General features: G+C 58.4%; 2 protein-coding genes across 8 annotated transcripts in view; one reads left to right on the top strand and one right to left on the bottom strand.

The window, feature by feature from the left end:
- The first annotated feature begins 638 nt into the window (after nucleotides 1-638).
- Nucleotides 639-12,785, top strand: CHGA (chromogranin A). The gene is made up of 7 exons (XM_040641512.1): nucleotides 639-684; nucleotides 1,462-1,508; nucleotides 3,815-3,908; nucleotides 4,778-4,846; nucleotides 7,091-7,186; nucleotides 9,709-10,187; nucleotides 12,388-12,785. Exons 1-7 carry the CDS (start codon nucleotides 639-641, stop codon nucleotides 12,469-12,471), a joined length of 915 nt encoding a protein of 304 aa, XP_040497446.1. The 3' UTR covers nucleotides 12,472-12,785.
- Nucleotides 12,786-15,852: 3,067 nt separating this feature from the next.
- ITPK1 (inositol-tetrakisphosphate 1-kinase) overlaps nucleotides 15,853-19,432 on the bottom strand; it is a 168,991-nt gene continuing 165,411 nt past the window's right edge. For all 7 annotated transcript variants that reach the window (XM_040641510.1, XM_040641509.1, XM_040641506.1 and 4 more), the window contains one exon: nucleotides 15,853-18,072. In XM_040641510.1, the coding sequence (XP_040497444.1) occupies nucleotides 17,714-18,072 (359 nt within the window). In that variant the 3' untranslated portion in view covers nucleotides 15,853-17,713. The remainder of the gene's footprint in view (nucleotides 18,073-19,432) is intronic.

The raw sequence follows: 19,432 nt of genomic DNA, 5'->3' as shown, positions 1-19,432 counted from the left end.
GGGGGGCGTCTCTAGGACTCCCGAGATATTTGAGGGAGCCCCGAGTGGTGAGCAAGCCTCCAGATTCTATCAGGGGAGAGGCGTCCCCGCAAAAGGAACCTCAGGAGCATGAAGTGGCGCTCTAGAGCTGGTAGGGACCTCAGTGTACGTTGGAGGAACAGGCGGCCCAGAGACTGGGAGTGATTTGCCCACGGACACAGCAAGTCTGTGGAACCTTCGAGGGGCGGAGGGTCAGCCGAGGCCTCTTGCCACCTCCTGGAAGCCAAACAACCGCCTTGCAGCCAGACCCAAGAGCTGTGAGCGGCGGAGACCAAAAGCGAGAGGCGTGAGACTGAGGGCGGAGCGAGCTGCGGCCGGACCCCCCAGGGGGGTAGGAAAAGGGGGGCAGGGGCGGTCCCGATGACGTCATTTCCGGGGTCGGGGGTATATAAATTCCTGCAGTACCAGAGCCCAGTGAAGAGAGGCTGGTGGGTGGACCGACAGACGGACGCAGACGGGGAAGCTGAGCCCTCCGCCCACAGTCCGCGCCAGCGCCGCTACAACCCGCTCCCAGGTCGCCCGTCCACCCAACCCTCGCCAGGGTGCCTGCAGTTCCCGGCCCCAGACCGCCGCCAGCGGATCCGCGCCTCGGGTTCGCCATGCGCTCCGCCGCTGTTCTGGCGCTTCTGTTCTGCGCCGGGCAAGGTGAGCGAGCGCGGGGTCTCGTGGGAGAGGGTCGTCGGCGCCCCTGCCTGCCCTGAAGTCCAGACACCGCGCAGAGCCGCGCGCCCCTCGTCCCTCCCCTCCGGCGCTGCAAGTTTTCAGCACCGCGGACAGCGCCTCTGCCTCCCTGCTGACCCCGCAGAGTGGCCTCGGCCCCAAACCCGAACACCGGACTCCGTGGGGGAGGACTCCCAGGCGCCCCCCACCCCACATCTGGGCTCGACGTCTCGACTGCATCTGGGCCAGTTCTGGCTCCGTGCCATGGCTGGCCAAGGTCATTGGGGGAGATGGGAGAACCCTTGCTGGTTCCCACTCTTTCTCTTTCTCTTCCATCCTCCTGCTCTCCCCATCCTTCTGCCCTTGGCTTCTATCTCTCCGTATTCTCTCTCACAATCCTCCTTCTCCTCGTCTCTTTCCCCACACCTCTGGGGTCTCTCTTCCTTTCCCTGCTTCCTTCTCCACCCATCCCACTCAGCCGCTGGCCTTGTTTTCATAGCACTAGACTTCACCTCTCCCCCGCCCCAGAGCAGGAGCTCTCCCAAAGGAGCGTTAGAGAGCTCAGTGCAGCCTCTGGGGACCATCCCCGTGGGGGCAGCAGCCAGGGAAGGGAAACAAAATCAATCCCAGCATCTCATTGGGTGGGGGCAATTTTGAGGGGGAGCACTGGGGTGAATGGGCCCCCTCTAAACCCAGTCAGGAAGGACTGGGCTCTCCCCTCGGAGAAGAAGAGTCACCCCATCTCTCTCTTTTTCTTTCCAGTCATTGCCCTTCCTGTGAACAGCCCTATGAATAAAGGGGACACTGAGGTAAGAAGGGGTATGGGGATGTCCCGGGATGGTGGGTAGGAGACTCTGGTGGACACCTCACAGTCAGGTTTCAGGCAGCTGCAGGAGTGAGTCTGGCCTAAAGCCAAGAGCCAGCACTGCGGCTGCTGAGCCTGGGGACAGCTTGCAAAAGAAGATATCAAAGATTGCTAGATTTCCCTGCCATCCTGCTGCGGGGACTTCCCCATCTTCCTCTGAGCTAGGTATGCTGCCGATGGGGTCTGTGGCTTAGCTACTGGGCCCGGGTGCCGGGCCTATAGCCTTGAACACTCCGAATCTGAAAGGCTCAACCTGAGCTGCTGGGGGGCACTTCTCCGTGGTTGTGGGTTGTCGCTGTCCACAGACCTGCAAGGACGGTCTTCACTTCTCTGGCTCTGGTCTCCCTCTTTGATCTTCCCCTCCTTCCAAGGCTCTGCTAGCAACCCCCCACCCCCACCCCATAGGCGCTCAAGCCCTGGCTCTCCCAAAGGACCACAACGAAAACACTCTTGATCATGGCTTCTGCACACAGGGTCCTGGCCATTTGGGGCTGATAGTGGATGTCACCCAGAAAAGGGCCTTAGGAGATACTCGTAGGGGGCTCTGCAGCCAGCGAGACACTCTGTTGGGTGTATATTTGGAATTCATTCATGTCTGGGCTGGGGCTGTTTTTCCAGTCTCTGGTGCTCGCAGATACCCCTACTTGCAACCCAGAGAAATTTCTACCCTCACCTTCTCAGGTGCTGTTTTCTTCCGTTCTGGAGAGGCTATGGTTCAACTCAAAACATCAAAGCAATTCCAACCTCTGTTTGCTCAATTATATTTTCTGTGTTTTATTTGCAGACAGGCCTGTATATAAGCCTCTACTGCTCTTATACTATGTGGTCTTGGTAAAATTCATTAACTTCTCTGAGCTTTCCCTTTTCCCATCTATAGTATTTCCCTTGAAGGAAGTTGTGAGAGTAGGAATCATAGACGTAAGGAACCTGGCAAATAGCAGGTTCTCAGTTAATGGGCACCTAGAGCTTCCCTTCTGAGCTCCTTATTATTCTTGGGACCCACACCCAATTCCTCTCTCCCAAAATCTGTCCTCATGGACTGGTGATTACTTGACATTCCCAGCATAAGGTCCACGGTTGCAGGGGGATGCAGGGTATAGGCTACAGGGTCCTTCTTACCAGATCCTTTATGGGAGACACTTCGGTCCCCATACTCTACCCAGCAGCTTGGGGTCAGGAGCACCATAACAGCTGGTGAAGACCTAAATATTCCATCCTGCAATGCCGTGACTACTGTATAGACTGTTTGCCAGTTTGATATCCTGAATTTTTAGATGGGGTGCTTTGGCATCCCATAGGCCCTGCCTGCCACCCCCTCACTCCCCACCAGCATTGCCTGATGCGTTTCTGACATCTCCTGCTTTCCTGCCCTGCTCCAGGCAGCTAAAGCAGGTTGAAAGTTGTGACTCCCTCCCTTGGTGTGTGTGGCACTTCATGCTTTGTAGAGTGCTTTCCCGTCTGTTTCTGATCACCCTGGGAGGGGAGTTGGGAAAGTCTTCTCACTCTCATTGTACAAATGAGAAAACTGAGGCTCAGAGAGGTCAAGTCATGTGTCCAACATCACTCAGCTAGGATACTGCACTGCAGTTGGCACTACCTTCAAATATCCATTGATCAGCTGCCTGGTTATCCACAGCACCTTGCTGGGCACTGGATAAAACTTTCAGAGATTTGGCTGCTGTTGGCCTGGGATGGGCACCCAGATATAGCTGATGTGTGCCCACGTCTAGCCACAGGATTCATCCCATGGGGGAACATAGAGCCAGACCGTGAGGCTGTCACTCCCTGCATGTGATAACACCATGGATTTTAGGAGACAGTGATCCAAGTTCTGTTGCCAGGCAGGGTGGAGCCAGGGAAGGTCTTTGTTCTCTGAGCGGTCCAGAAATGCTTCCTGGAGATAGTTGACTTTTGGGGCATCTGCAAGACTAAAGTACTTCTGCAAGACATACCTTCATGCCAGGAGCACTTGGTACCAGGTACTCACCCCCACCATGTCCCATCTTAGAGGGGCAGCTGCTGGCCAGATGATTAGAGCGCCTGACACGTGGTAAACACGGTATCAGGGGTTTCTATTATTGCTCTTATTGTCTGGCTAAAAATGCAGAGCTGTGCCCCTGAGACAGGCATCCATGGACTCCAATGACAAAAGCAAATGCCCCAATATGCTCATTAGAAATTTGCTCTGGAGCCCCGAGAGCTGAGCCCCATACACAAACCAGCCCCAAACTGCCCCCACTCTCTTCCTAGGTGATGAAGTGCATCGTTGAGGTCATCTCCGACACGCTCTCCAAGCCCAGCCCCATGCCTGTCAGCCAGGAGTGTTTCGAGACACTCCGAGGAGGTACATATGGGCAAGGCTGGGGGTGGGGGGAGGGCCTACTGCCTGTGGGGCTGGGAGGTGAGGGTATGGGTGTGTGGCTTTGGGCAGAATCCAATGATTTAATTCAATAGTCACCGATCAAGTGCCTGTCCTGGCCAGACCTGTGCTAGTGTCAGAGTGGTCTAGAGAAATGAGGCGGTCACAGCCCCTGTGCTCCTGGAGTTACAGACTAGCAGATGCAACGGATAGGAACACCATTGACTAGAATTCTGGGCAGAAGGAAAGCAGGCCTGGAACGGCAAGCCACTGTGTCCACCCTGTGGACAGAGATGTTGCGTTGCCATATCCCCAGAGCCAAGAACAGTCACCGGCTCCTGGCAGACAATCTATGGGTTTGTGATGAATAAAGGAGTGTTGTAGGTGGGCACAGGGGCAAGGACAAAGTCTTTCCAACCAAGCAGTCAAGTTCTGCCCAGCTGTTGGAGGGATCCACCATTAGCACTGGGGTTGGACTTTCAGAGAGAAGTTGGAAATCAATAGATAGAAAAATCAAGAGATGGTAGTCCAGGTGGAGTAGACCCTCGAGCAGACGCGGAGATGGGAAAACGTGGGGCGGAGACATGCCTACCTCACCTGAGGGCCTGCCATCTCTCGGGCGAGGTCTGTGGGCCGGGCCGGCGGGGGTGGCTGACCTTTCTGAGGCGGTAGGAAGCGCTGGCTCCCTGGGAAGGAGGCCATCTCCAACGTGGTATCTCAAGACCTGATCTTGAGGCCGCTACCCAGGTTTTGAGTTTCCAAAATAAATTCCTTGTGCTCAGCTGAAAATACTGATGGTGATCTTTCTCAGCTCTTCTCTGGAAACCACCCATAACGACTCTCCTTCATTGCAGATGAGCGGATCCTCTCAATCCTGCGACATCAGAATTTGCTGAAAGAGCTCCAAGACCTTGCTCTCCAAGGTATTTTCCAGTCCCCTGCATAGGAATCTGGGTAAATTCCAGTAAGTGAGAGAAAACCAGGGTGGAAGTTTGAGCAAGGTCCTAGTTTTCTCCCATTCGATTATTTCCTCGCAATTATAGAAAGGTGGGCTCCTCCCTGCTACCTGGTCCAATTTGTCATTGATGCGGTTAAAGAGATGAAGGCCCAGGGAGACTGAGTGACTTGTCCAAGGTCACACAGTAAGTTAAGGACATGCCAAGACCAGATGCAGCTCGCCTAATACCCCGCCAGCTCTGGGGATCAGTCATTTCAGTGGGGGCACTTTTAAGAGTAGGTTGCAGAGAGGATGCCTTTCTTCTGTTAACTGAAGAGCAAACTGGTCTCCAAGAGAGAGGAAGGGCCCCTTTCCCCATGTGAGCTTCTGCTCAAGGAGTAGATGGGGGAAGCAAGGTCTTACTTGCCCCCAAAACAGACCAGACTTTCAGCATGTTTTAGACTACAAAGTAGGTCTTTCTCTAAGAGATTAAGAAAATCCACTGATACTCTCAGGGATGGAATGACTTTGTGCGGTAGTGAGCTCCTTGTCACTGAGGATATTCAAGCAGAGCTTGGACAGGAGGCCGGGCTGGAGAGTTAGGCTGATGTCATCCCACAGATGCCTGCCCCCCTGCCCCCGATTCCTTCCTGGGTTCATGGGAGGCACAGAGACAGATTCCCTGGCAAGTTGGAAAAGATGGGTTCTGGCCCTGCATCTGCCCCACGCTGATGCCCTGTGGGAAGTGGCTGCTTATCTGGGGGCAGGTCACTGGCCCCGGGCTTCTCCCTGGGCATGGGCCCTCCGTTGGGACTCTCGCATCTGCTTCCAAAGGAAGTGAGGGCCCATCTTCAGGGCAGGGCTTCGGTCTCGTGTGGGGTGGGGTGGGAGGCATGAAAGCTACTCCAGCTCTGGGAAGCCCCCACTCTGAGGCCCTTGGGACAGACCAGGCCACATGTGAGAAGGGAAGGCAAATGCCCGTCCCCTGTGGCTGCTGGGAGTGCGAGGTGAATGCCTGACACAGAGCGGGTGCTGGCCGGAGCCGTGGCTATTACCGCCTGTCTCATTCACCTCATCTTTGTTGACCCTGGTGGGGTTTTTTTTTTTAGCTTAACATTAAATATTTTATTGCAATATGTTAATTTAAAAATTAAATGTTGAATGACTAACGTATTACATTTAAATAATTAAATACAGCATCAACAGAGACTGTTCTAGGAGGACGTGTCCTGAAATGTCTGCAGACACACAGATGCGTGTGTAGTCAATAAGAGCAATAGCTTTGTGTCTGCCTGTCCGTCCATCCACCCAGCCATCCATCCACTCCCTCTTCTGCACTCTCAGAGTGACTTCTGCATAGCTCTGTCTTAGCGCTTCCCAGGCAGCAGCCCTGTCCTGTAGGTGAGCACCCGCTGCTTGGAGAGCTCCAGTTACCCAAGATCACATAGCGAGGAATGACCAGGAGGTGTGAACCGAGGTGTGCCCGAAATCTGGGCAGACTCCCTGGGCTGCAGCCGCCGCGGCAGGTGCCTCTGGCCACCCCAGAAATTCCCAGCGTGGGGGAAACCGCAGCAGCGCCTGCAGAGTTGGCCTGGCTGAGAGGCCATCATCTGGAACCAGGCACGGATGGGGACAGTCAGAGGACGTAGCAGCAGCCTGGGGCCAAGGCGGGGAGAGGAATGTGTGGATCACAGCAGCAGGGGGCAGCGCGGAGCTAGAGCTCAGGCACCTGCTTGGCCTTCTTCCAAGGACCTGAACCTACGGGGTCTGGGGGAGCAGGGCTTGCCCGGTTCAAGATTCCCCCATGAGGGGACGAGCAGTCACTGTCATCTCCCGCTGCAGGGTCCCCCTAGCTACCAGTAGGTGCTGAGGGGCCCCCACTCTCTGCTCCCACCCTTGGGACCCTCTGCTCCTCCTGAGTCTTCATCGCTGTCCGAGGCAGTGGGCAAGGCTTGCTCGCATTTCCCGGGTGAACGTGAGGGTGGAGAGGTGCTGTGGCTGCCTGATGGGCCCCGGCTGGGAGGGGGCAGGGCGAGCCAGCACTCACCCCCACCCCGAGCTCTTGCCTCCTTCGGCGTCTCATTAGGCCGGCTGGGAACATGACATGCCCAGTTTACGATAAGGAAATGGAAGCCTTCACTCTCACAAATACGCCGGGGCGGGCTTGGCCAAATGGGATTTTTTTCTCCTTTTCTTTCTTTTTTTTTTTCCCCTCCTTTTCTCATACCAGGTGCCAAGGAGAGGGCACATCAGAAGAAACACAGCAGTTTTGAGGATGGACTCTCAGAGGCCCTTGAGAAGCAGAATGACCAGGCCGAGCTGAAAGGTCAGTGCCGGCCAGTCTAGCCAGAGGCTGGGGAGAGAGGGGATAAGAACGGTAGTTACAAGATCAAAGATTCCTAGGGGTCAAGGAGCCCCTCCTGAAAGCACTGTAAGGTTCCTAGCTATCATGGCAATCTTCCCTGTACAAATGGGGAAACTGAGGCCCAGAGAGATGTAAGTACCTCGTCCAAGGTAAACAGCGTTAACTGGAGATGTGAACCCGGGTCTATTTCACTACAGAGCCCTAGGCTTGTCCCGCCTGCCCACCACAGGGGCTCACGCTCAGGGCAGGAAGTCTCGGGCCCGGCAGGAGGGCAGGTTCAATGCTGGATTTTCCCAGAGGCCTCTGCAGCAGAACCACCCCCCCCCCCCCGCCCCCGGCACCTGTCCTGGGATTTGGTGATGCCACAGCAGAGTCCTGTGGCAGGAGGATCCCAGAAGAATAGGTCTCAATAACTGAATGAATCTGGATCATCTTTCATGAAGCCAGAGAGCATCTAAAGGTCAAAGAGATCATGGCTTAGGTCAAGGTCCAGTGTTCATCCCCCTGCCCGGAAACAGCCACAACTGCCCCCTCAGGGCCTGCTATCTGCATGTGGAAGGTGGGTGGATAGGCCAGTTTCTGGGACCAGCGATCTCAGTGGGCTTCCATCTGGGGCACCTGGAAGCTTTAATGGGGAGGCAGCCGTGTGTCAGTGCAAAGAGCACCCTGTACTTGGCATTTGGAGGCATGCGTTCAAGGCCCTGCTGCTTACCGGCTGTGAACATGGACAGGTCACCTGACCTGGCTGAGGGTCAGGGAGAGTTTCTGTAGACGGGATGGGAACACTCACCTGGGGTCCTGGACCAATGGTGGAATGTACTTGGTAGCACCGGGTTCAACAGCAATCATTCTAGTGCTGGGAGGGATTTTTACTGGTGAAAAGGCTATCTTCCGGGCAGCCACCAGAAAATGCCTTTTAATGACACCGTACAAGTAGGAATTGAGGGTTTCCACAGGACACTCAAGCCTCACGTGGAGGAGAGAATGAAGTTACAGTAATGGTGCCTCTTACACAGACAGGTTAAGGTCCTTGCCCAGGCTCACACAGCAATTCAGCTGATGTCCTAATTTTCAATTCCGGGGTCGTTTTCAAGGTTTCTTTTGTTTTGTTTTGTTTTCTACTCACTTCCTGCTTTAAGAAGTAGAATTCCAGAAAGAAACGTACACCTTTCGTACTCAGGTCAGACCCAGACACAGAGCAGGTTAAGCCAATCCTGCCATGAGTGTCTTCGGCAGACTTGACAGAAGCCAAAAGATACGACGACTGAGTTCTGAAATCAGGCTCTCGGGAGACCCCGTGTGCGGCCTGGTTCTCAGCGCCTGACTGTTGTCTCTGCAGAGGCGACGGAACAGGCGTCCTCCAAGGAGGCTGCGGAGGAAAGAGGGGATTCTAAAGAGACAGAGAATGGCGGAGACACAGATGCAGCCAGGCCCCAGGCCTCCCCAGAGCCCGGCCAAGGGTCCAAAGTCGAGGAGGACAGCCAGGCCCTGGGAGGGCAGGAGGCTGCCAACACCGACCCCCCAGACAACCTTCCCAACCAGAAACACCCAGGCCCACAGGCCGAGGAGGACAGCGAGAGCCTCTCCCAGGGCCTAGTGGACAGACAGAAGGGTCTGGGTGCAGAGCAAGGGCAGCAGGCAAAGCGAGACGAGGAGGAGGAAGAGGAGGAGGACGCAGAGGTTGGAGAGAAGGCTGTCCCTGGAGAAGAAAGCCCCACCGAGGCATTTAACCCCCACCCAAGCCTTGGCTACAAGGAGATCCGGAGGGGCGAGAGTATGTATGATGTCTGAGACCTTAACAAGTGTGTCAGGGAGAGGGGGAGGGTGGGAAGGAGGACCATGTCCACAACTGCGTTCCACCTTCACAACAACCCTGAAAGGTAGGTATTATCTCCAGATGGAAAACTGAGGCTCAGAGAGGTTGAATAATTTGTCCAAGGTCACACAGCTAATTTGTAGTAAAAGCTGAGATTCCAACCCAAGTCTGTCTGACTCCAAAACCCTGCATCTCCCACTATTCCTCATTGCCCCTCCCCTCCGACCCAGGAGATGAGAGGGGCTTTGCAATGTGGGGGAGTGGGTGGGTGGGCTTCGGGAGCAGAGCGACAGCATGACAGGTGAAAACAGGCTGGTCTGGGGACAGTGTCAGCTAGACCCAGGGTTTAGGAGAGCCCCTGGCTCCTCGCGACGGCCTTGTCGGGGTCTTCCCTCCCTCCTCAGCTGGATAGCCACCTGGATCAGGGGCTTCTCTGTGGGGAGGGCCCACAGAAGAGGCAGGCTCTGGCCAAGCCCCCTCTGAGCTTTGAGAGGGTCTTACAAAGCACGCTATCAAGATGGCTTTTTCCTCCAAGTGGAATCATGGACCCTGAGTGTGGTCTGTGGTCACAGCAATGGCCACAGAGAGGCCCCAGGGAGTGGCAGGGACCAGGGAGAGTCGTGGTCCCTCTTTCATTCCCCTGCTCTTTGTCCACCAGCTGCTCCAGGTTGGTCCAAGGCTCTGGCTGTGGATGGAGCCAGGAAGACTGGGGCTGAGGAGGCTCAGCCCCCCGAGGGGAAGGGGGAGCGGGAGCAGTCCCGGCAGGAGGAGGAGGAGCCGGCCGAGGCCCCTCGAGGCCTCTCCCGGGGCAGGAAGAACAGGGAGCTGGAGCAGGAACAGGAGGAGGAGCAGCTCTCCAAGGAGTGGGAGGAGGCCAAGCGATGGAGCAGGATGGACCGGCTGGCCAAGGAGCTGACAGCCAAGAAGCGGCTGGAGGGGGAGGACGAGGACGATGACCCTGACCGCTCCATGAAGCTCTCCTTCCGGGCCCGGGCCTATGACTTCAGGGGCCCTGGGCTCCAACTGCATCGAGGCTGGAGGCCGTCCTCCCGGGAGGACAGCGTGGAGGCGGGCCTGCCCCTCCAGGTGCGCAGCTACCCGGAGGAGAAGAAGGAGGAGGAGGGCAGCGCCAACCGCAGACCAGAGGTTGGTATGGGGCGGGCGCCAGCCCCAGGCCAGGCCTCCAGAATGGGCGCCCCACTACACGTGCAGCCCCTGCCCCCACTGAGGGGACACAGTCAGTCCCCGTGGGTCTGAGACCGGAGAGGCACACAGACAGGGGGCTCTCGGGAGTAGGGCACAGCTGGGGCAGAGCTGGGGCAGGGGTGGGGCGGGGGGGAAGGGTGGGTCAGCAGGGGACAGGTGAAGCCTGGCTCGCAGGCAGGCGGGAGAGGGAAATGTTCAGATCAAGTCATGGGAGCAGGAGAGGTGGGGAAGCCCATCCCTGGGGCACTGAGTCTCTGTCCCAGGGGTGACAGGACCTCGCGGGTTTGGGAGTAGAGCAAGAGTGGAGCTGTGGACAGAGGGAGCTTGGAAAGGAAAGGACCTGGCAGGGTGTGGTCTGAGGGTGAGGAGGGAGAGCCAGGAGGGCCTGGGAGGAGGGGCCGTGAAAGAACAGGCTGCATCCTGGGAAGCCCCTACAGTCAGGTTGATCCCCCAGCTTCCTCTCCTGGCCTCCAGGCAGCCCAGGCACACCCTCCTTCCAGGTTTAGACACTGCCTCCCTCCCCTGGGGCAGGGCCAGGGCCAGCAGGACCTCAGCACCTGGTGGTGAGTGGGTGAGGGAGGCACGGATGCGCCCGAAAACCTGGGTTCTGCCTCTTCCTAGCTGTGTGACCCTGGGTGGGTTACTGCCCTTCTCTGAGCCTCTTTGATTCCCCCATTTGAGAAATGGGGATAAGGAGTGCTTTCTGCTTACCTTATTATGATGTCAGAAGACACATGACCTTTCAAAAACTGGCCATGTCCAGGGATGCTTGGTTGGCTCAATGGGGTGCTGGGACATAGCCCCCAGAACTGAGGAGGTGCAAGGTAGGGTCCCTGGCAGGCTGGCAACACCACCTTGGAGCTGGAGGAGCCCTGAGGGGTCCATGGTTCAGGCCTCAGTGCCCAGCTAGGAATGAGGGCCCCACAGGGGCTGGGACCTCTCCATAGCCCCGTGCTCTCTGCCCACCCAGAGAAGGATGTGGCGCCTTCCTCGGGTCCCAACCCTCTCTCTGCGCTGGGACCAGGTTTTTGGCAGCCTGAGAGGAAGAAGACTCCTTGGCAGCTGGAGCTAGGTCATCTGTCAGTGTCCCCAGGAGACTGCCCTCCACTCCCAGCTCCGGACCAGGATAAGCCTGGGCACGTTTGTTCACCCTCTTCCCCAACTGCAGAAGCTGGAGAGAGCAAGGGGCTGTGAGGTGCTGCCGGCTTCCCTTCTCCACAGGCAGAGGGAGCCCTGGACTGCAGGGCGGAGAAACGGAGACCCCAGAGCCATTGGACAGGACAGGGCAGGGGCCTCCCCCGCCCAGCCCGAGGGTCTTCTTACAAATGCTCCAGCATCACAGAGTTCATGCCCCCGGGGCTACTCCCAGACAGAAGGCTCTAGGGTCCCTATTTCCATGACAACCACTGTCCCCAATGGGTGTCCTCCACAGCCTGGCATCCAGCAGGGACCCCGCGAAGACCACCCTCCCCAGGTCAAGACCAGGTGTGGGGGCATGGCCTTCCCTGTCTCCTGCTCCGAGTCCCAGGCCATGGGCTTGCAGCCATCAGTCCTGCCTCGGGGGTCCTGGAAGCTTTCTGAGGCTGGAGCACAGAGCAGGCTCCCAGAAGGGTCCTCTGCCCTGAACCACCCTGGCAGCAAGGGCTGGGGGCCCTGCAGGACTGGGACCCAGGATCCAGGCCCAGCCCTCAGCAGGTAGAGGCAGGGCAGCTCTCACCCCCTCGTCTGTGCCAAAGGCCCATGGCCCCTCAGGCAGGGAAGCCTGGCCTCGCCCTTGGGGCCACTGTCACAGTCTAGCCTTGGGGTGAGAGGCCTGGGAGGAGCACTGGAGGGCTATGGGGCTTCATTTTCCACGTGTCTGCCCAGAGCCATCCAGGAAGAGGTGGGTCTGGATCAGAGGCCACCAGGGGTGGTATGGGGTCAGGGCCCCTGTTCCCCCCTCCATTTCTTCTGTGCAGTAACCCTCGGTAATCCCAGTAGGGCAGCATCTCTGTCCCCCTATGAATGACGGCCCTAAGGCTGAGAGAGGCAAAGCCACCTGCCGGAGGCCACACAGTAGCTAGCGGCACAACCAGTCTGGCAGACTGAACCTTCCACACCGCCCGCCCGTCCCTGCATGACCCTTGATGTTCTCTCCTAGGACCAGGAGCTGGAGAGCCTGTTGGCCATCGAGGCGGAGCTGGAGAAGGTGGCCCACCAGCTGCAGGCGCTGCAGCGGGGCTGACACACCGGCTGGGCCCCCGCCAGCCAGGGCCCCGAGGCAGCCAGTGGTCCTGGCTCTGTTGTCCCCTTTGCAGGTCCTGGCCAGACGGCCCGGGCGCTGCTTCTGGCAGAGAGGCTGCTCCCAGCCTGCCCAAGCCCAGGCCACCCTGTCACCCCCTCGCTCCTTTCCTCCTGCTCTTGACTCCGACCCCAGTGCAGCCCTCTGCAGGGCAGAGCCCCCCCCCCACGACTTTAAATGGTGATCTTTTCTCTCTGGACACAGGCAGCTTTCTAGAAGTTTCCTTTCCATTATCAGAGCCATTGGGCACAACTGCAATAACTTCTGGCCTTTAGGTGAAAGCTGAGAACTCCTGACTGTAATATATTCTGTACAAAATTTAAGGAAAAATAAATCTGCTCTGGGCTTTCTGGTTTCTGTCGCTGTTTCCCTCCCTTGACTCAGTGGATGGGGTAGGGTGGGGTGGGGTGGATTTGGGCAAAGGGTCGAGGAAAGTTAATTTCCCTGGCGTGACTCCTTTCTGGGCTATTTTTAGCCATGGGACTCTGGGCAAGTGCCTTTGCTCCTCTGAACATCAGTTTCTTCATCGGTAAAATGGGGGGAATATGTATTATTTCCTCCTAAGACGGTGATGAGCAAGGCCCAGGCAGCCTGGACCCTAAAACCATTATGACGACGATACAAGTCCTTTGAAGGAAGGGTCTTGGCAGGTCTAGGCCTCGCCTATGAGGCTGGGGAGGGGGCTGCCCAGCGCTGCCGCCAACCATCCCAAGGCACAGAGGAATGCCTTCCGCAGCTGGTGTCATAAGGCGTTTATTTCTTCGCACGTTTCAAGGGTGCACTCCACCCCTGACAATTACAGAAATCACACACACAACACCGAACTGTATTCCACTAGGCGTCAGATACCAAAACATCCGCTACCACGACGAGTTAAACAAAGAGAACACGGGGTCACCTTGTCCCTGAAATAACCCATCCCAAAGATGGCCACCTGTGCTGTCATAATCACGTGGAACACAAAGCCCAATCGAAAGAGCTGGAGGACGACGTTTCCTGGCTTTTCCAGAAGCAGTGGTTTTATATACAGTATGTGCAGAGAAACATTGTACGTATGGACGGACACGAATCAAGTACAAGGCCGCTTGGGATTCTGGGAAATGTTGCTTGTTGCTTGTGTGAACAGGATCGGAGCGTTAGCACTTGTCACAAAGCACGGGTGTCACTAGGACTAGAACTGCCAGATTTTGGGTGAAGTCACTATGGGAGAAGCTTTTTGAGAGAAAACAGATGTTGAAGAGGAGCGATCCCACAGATAGCCCTGAAGAGGTCAGCCAGGCTGTGGGGAAGGGACAGCCCCCCAGCCCCCCCCCCAAGCTGTCGGTCATGGATATGTCTGAAAGTAAAGGGGAAACGCAACCATTTCTGGAAAAGGCCCCAAGGTGGTCTGGGTAGGGCCGGGTGGTCAGAACCAGAAGGAAGAGTCCCCGGGTCCGACCATGCTCTGTCCTGTGTGGGGGGTGGTGGTATCACTCCGAGATCCCAGTGGCGACACTGCTCAGCGAGAGGGAAGAGAGGCACAGGCCCTTCCTCAGGGAGGGCAGGACCAGCGGGAGCACCGCTGGTCTGGAGCCTTAGCCACAACACATCAGACTCAGGCACAGGTAGGGCAGGGCGAGGTGCGCGACATCAGGGTGCAGCCAGGCTGGCCGAGGAGGAAGCAGCCCCGAAACTTCGTCAAGATCGGCACACTTCCCTGCCCCGTGGTAAGCCACGGCGGAGGGGGCTGTTGCCTTCAGGACAGCCAGCGTGCAGCTCAAGGTTTCCGCAGCTCCGCGCAAGGGCCTGTGGAGGGCAACGGGTTGTCGGGGATCCCGCCGGGTGAATGGTCACTGTCTAGGGGACGGGAGAGGCCAATGCAGACCCCAGGCACACGAGCGAAGCCATTTGTCAGCTGCATGGCCAGTGGGCGGCGCGAGTGCCCGAGCCAAGGATAAGCTTCCAGATTAGGACAAGGACATGCAGTGTCCCTTGGTCTCAGAGTGGCCACGTGGCAGGCAACGGCGGCGTATCCCCTTGGCTGGAAAGCTCGTTTCTTGCCGTGGGCCTTCAACCTTCCACGAGGCCCACCTGGCAGGCTTCTGGGTAGAGAGGAACTCTTTTTCCAAGTTGTTCTCTCCATCGTTGACGGAGGCCCACTTAAGGCATGTGCCATAAACTCCTCGGGGGCCCAGCTCTGCCTGCCTCCTCCGGGTTATGCCGGGCGGCTCCAGGCCCGGCCCGCCCACCATGCCCTGCAAACCGACACGTCCGTGAATGCCGACGGCAAGGAGGCTACACCAGGACACTCCCCTGGACCCTCTTGAAGAGGTTAGATATCAAGAGCCTGCACTCAGTCAGGTCCTGATGTCTGTGGAATCCCATTCTAGAATCGAAGCATCTGTGCGCAGAACCTAGCCCCAGGCCTCCGCTCCAGGTTGCCCAGGGCAGAGACCTCGCAAGTGACCCTCCGGACCTACCCAGGGCCTCAGCTGAAATGCGGCCCTGGCACTTGCTCCTGGAGCCCTGGACATCAGGAGTGCGTCCAGCAGCTCTGGCCACCGCCGACCACCAAGACAGGTGCACATGGAGGGGACTACAGACCCCTCCATGCACACCACCCAGCAAACAGACGCTTGGGAATGAGAGTCCTAGCCTCCCTCAGGACTCTGGCAGGTCCCAAGCGATACACATCAACTCCGGCAGACGCCTCCCAGGGGCCCTGATCCGGGGGCCACACCAGCAACCTCTGGGGAAGAGGCTGCTACGGCTGGGTGCATTTTAGTGGCTCCTTCCCTGATGCAGAAAACACAAGCCCTGAGGGGAAATGAACTCCCGGGAGAGTGACCCCAGCCGACAGAGGAGTGAAGGTCGCTGGCTGGTGCCTCTCCACCCCCGATGACCCCGCTCCCCGTCTCTGCTCCTGAAACCCCTCTATCAGAGATGGCCAGTATTTGCTGGACGGCAATCAGCAGCCCGGGCAGGAGTGGCCTGCTCGCCCCCGCAGCCGGCCTTCCCTCTTCCTCCACCTGCTGCTCCCAGGTCTTTATGGAGGGAAACCCCACCTCTCGGTTTCCGCTCCTAGAAGCAGTCTCCTTGCTTGCCACCTGCACTGAGGCCAGTGGGGAACAGTTACTGGATCTGTGGGCCCTGGACCAGAGCACGTGTGACCCTGGGGCGTGGCCCTAAGTTACACAGGAACACGATATGGCCAGGGACCCCGGCACTGGGGGGTCACACTGCACCCTACCCCCTCACCCGTTCTTGAGGCAGATCGGGACTAGAATTTCACGACAGACCAGGAGAACGACAAACTTTCAGTAACATTTGTAAACACGTGTGAAATGCAGTTTGATTTCAGTAGTTTATTTTGGAGACAAAGCAGTGCAAGAGGCCAGCCGTGCTTTCCTGCTTCCCCGGGGCTCAGGGCTGGACTAGGAAAGGCGCCGTACAGACATTATAATCGGGGTTCAACACTCAAGTGGTGTAAACGCGGTTAGTCGGTGGGCCCTCGGGTTCCAAGACAGCCGGGCAGTTCCGATGGCACCAGCCCAGGCCCAGCCCCGCTCGATGGTGGTCACCACCCAGCCCTTCCTTTCCTGAAGGTGGGCGAAACCCACACCCCCGCTGAGCCAGGCCTGAAGGTAGCTCCAAGTGCCGAGATCAGCAGCCTCTCTGAGGCCATCCTCACTGGCCCATGCAGGACAGCCCAGAGGCCCTTCCCACTTTCTCAAAGTGGATGGATATCTGAAGACACAAGATCATGCTCAGGGGGTCCTACACGTCTCACCCAGGTTCACCTTGTCCCAGGGCTGCAAAGCCCCTTGCCGGCCCTCCTTTGCGGAGGGGCAGGTGGCCTGCCCGCTGCACCGTGGGAACTGACCAATCGGCCGGCGGGATCTGCTGCCATCAGGGGCCGGGGTGACGCTCGTGGAGGAGGGGGTAAAGGTTTCCTCCCCTCTGGGGCCGCAGCTCCCTTCACACTTGGCTGGCTTAGTGCTTAGGGCTTACAGTGAGTACGGGAAGGGTGGAGCAGGCCCGCTGGGTGGGTGTGAAAAGACGTGAAGCGTACAGGCAGCCTCCCCCTCCCAGGGAAGAGGGCCCCCGACCACCTCGATGCCAAGGCGAGGAGCACCAGGTTGACTTCTCAGAGAAGCAGGCTGCACCACAGGGCCTGGGGCATCAAGCCTGCCCTTCAGAGTTTTCTGGGCTCAACCGCTCATCAGAGATGGGGACACAGAGGCCCAGTCACTCCTGGGGTGATTTGTCCAAAGTTAACGGCACAAAGCCTTGGCACAGGCAGGATCAGCCCGGGGGCTCCAGACCAGGCAGTCTCCTCCTGGGTCCTGGGGAGCAGCGTCTGATCAGGGAGGGAGGCCCCCATTCAGGGCTGCACAGGACCCATGCTGAAGGGCCTGCTGGACCCCAGGGAGCTGGACATGGAGAGAAGAAGCCAACTCAAGGCCTTGGCCTCGGCTGGGAAGCTTCCTTCTCCTTCCCCTTTGTGAGCAGGCAACAGGCAGACCACAGCCCAGACCCCCTGCGCGGAACCCCCAAGGAAACAACAGGTGTGCCTCTCACTCCCTCTGGCTCTTGCTCTTGGGAGGGACAGCTGCACACCTGGTTGGAGCTTTAGGCCCCGCTCCTCACCAGGCTGTGGAGGAGACCAGTCAGAGGGTGACAGTGAGGGGGCCAGACCTGGGTGCAGGGGGCATGGAGAAAAGAGAGAGAAGGAACCCCTTACTCGCTCTGTTCAGCTACCAAAAGCCTGCCCAAGGGCGGCCCCCCTCCGGGGTCCCTGAGGCCTGATCCACAGCAGCCATCGAGACAAACAGACGTGGATGTGCACACACACTCGCACACGCACACACACGCACACACACACCCCACCTCGCACTCAGACCTAGTGTTGAAGACACAGCAAGTGTAAACCCAGTGAAGACATCTGCACAGCAGGCATCAGGCGGGACGTCCGTCTTCCCCGAGGCTGGACCACTTGGGGTTCTTTTCCATCTCCCCCTCCACCACCCCTTATTTCAATCATGACATCAGAAAATCAGGTTAAAAATTAAAAAAAAAACAAAAAAGAAAAAGAAGAAGAATCAGATCGCTGGGAATTCTTAGTAGGAGCGTCACTGCTGGGAGCTGCTGGCCCGGCAGGTGCACTCTGCGGCCCACGCCGCCCTCTGGGTCCTGGGCTCCACAGCTACTGGGAGGAGGCCTTGGTGGCCAGTGAGGCCACGCAGTGCTGCTGGAAGCTGGGTGACACGGCGGCGGTGCAGCCGAGTCTCTGGTGTGGGAGCTTGGCGGTGCCGCCCGTGCCCACGCCGCCCGTGTCGGCCTCCGACGTCCAGGGTGGGTCCGGGCCCATCATGCTGCTGCAGCAGCCGGGGCCGGCGCTGCACATCCGCTCGCCAGCCAGGCTGCCCGCCTGCTCCGCCAGGAGCCTGCTGTGCCTCAGCGGGCCCACGTCCCCCGCCGCCGCCGTGGCCGCGCTCTGGCCCTGCAGGACGGTGGCCACGTGGTTCAGGAGGTCTGTGAAGAACTCGCTGACGCCCTCGTAGCCTGTGGGTGGGACAGACAAATAGCACGGGGCGCTGAGCCAGGCTGTGGTGGAGACGGGCCATGGGCGCGGGGCAGAGCGGAGCGCAGGCCGACCACGGGGCTCGCAGACTCGAGTGGGCGCGCTCAGGACGTAGAGAAAACTGAGGCTCGGTAAATAAGGGGACACACCAAAGCCACCAAGCCTAGACTCAAAGCTGAGTGGGGGTGGCCCCGAAGGGCTAGTCCTTGAATTCAGCCGTCCCCAGGCTGTGAGAGGCTGTCACGCGCGAGTGGACAGACGCCCTGCGCCATGTCCCTCTCGGGCAGGGTGTCATGGACTCAGCGGCCCCGTGTGCTAAGACGCACACACGTGAAGAGGAACGGCGGGGCGTGGGGTGGTGGGACGTGGCAGTACCAGAGGCCCACTCCTCACATCCTCTCTCACAAACAGCCCTCTCTACTCCACGTGGCCCAGCACAGCTGCCTCCTGTGTAGACTGGGACGTCTAGGTTTGGAGGCTGCTGTGGGCCTGCCAGAGGGGACGCGATGGACAGAGGCTGCTTCTGGAACAGAGCTTACTGCCTTCTCACTCCTGAAAGACCCGCGGGGAGGCCGTCTGGAGCCATGTGCTCTGAGCGTCAAAGCCACGGACGGAGACTGGGGTGCCCCCAACGCAGCCACTGCACACCCACCCCCGTGCCTCTAACGGAGCGGGGCCTGGGGCTCCTGAGCAGAAGCCGCCAGGGCCTGCCCACACCCCACATTTATTTCCCAACACAGACACGAAGGCAAATGTCAGCAAACGAGTCCTCGGAAGCTACCCACCCAGCCGCCCTGTGATCTAGGGCAAGGATTCCACTCGCAAAAAACTGCTCTGATAGAAATTCAGTATGAGTGGGTGCCCTCTCCCCACCTGAACTGACCCGGAGGCCTGAGGGCTGGGCACAGAGCTCCAAGACCAGGACGGAGAGCGTGTGGCTGCCCCGGGAGGGGCTCTAGGCACTGCCGACCCCACGCACGACTGTGACCTCCACCAGCGACGTGGGGCCGGCGCTCCGAGGGCGTCTTCCAGGACGGCCCCCAGAGCCGTTGGCACAGCCTGGCTGGGATGAGCAGAGCGCGCTCCCCGTCCCAGGAGAGCCCGCCCGGGGCCAAGTGGCAGGGGCGGCCTCAATGGTCCACAATCTTACTGGCCCGGCAAACAACTGTGGTTTTGAGGCGCCAGAGGCTGACGAGGGAAAGCAGAGGTGCCCACAGCAAAAATCACAATGGGTGAAACGGCTGACAGGCCCCATGCTCATGCTTCATGACGCTGTCCCCATTTTGCAGATGAGGAGACAGAGGCACACAGAGTGAAGTGACGGAGCCCATCGACAGGTGA

This window comes from Ursus maritimus, unplaced genomic scaffold (genome assembly GCF_017311325.1).
Source record: "Ursus maritimus isolate PB19 unplaced genomic scaffold, ASM1731132v1 scaffold_25, whole genome shotgun sequence".
Classification (NCBI taxonomy): domain Eukaryota; kingdom Metazoa; phylum Chordata; class Mammalia; order Carnivora; family Ursidae; genus Ursus; species Ursus maritimus.
Note: the sequence above shows the minus strand (reverse complement) of the source record. Positions and strands in the feature narration are given on the sequence as shown.

Coding starts and splice junctions, on each gene's coding strand:
- CHGA (XM_040641512.1), top strand. CDS start 639: ATGCGCTCCGCCGCTGTTCTGGCGCTTCTGTTCTGCGCCGGGCAAG. Junction 1,509..3,814: donor TGAATAAAGGGGACACTGAG/GTAAGAAGGGGT, acceptor CTCTCTTCCTAG/GTGATGAAGTGCATCGTTGA. Junction 10,188..12,387: donor GCGCCAACCGCAGACCAGAG/GTTGGTATGGGG, acceptor GTTCTCTCCTAG/GACCAGGAGCTGGAGAGCCT.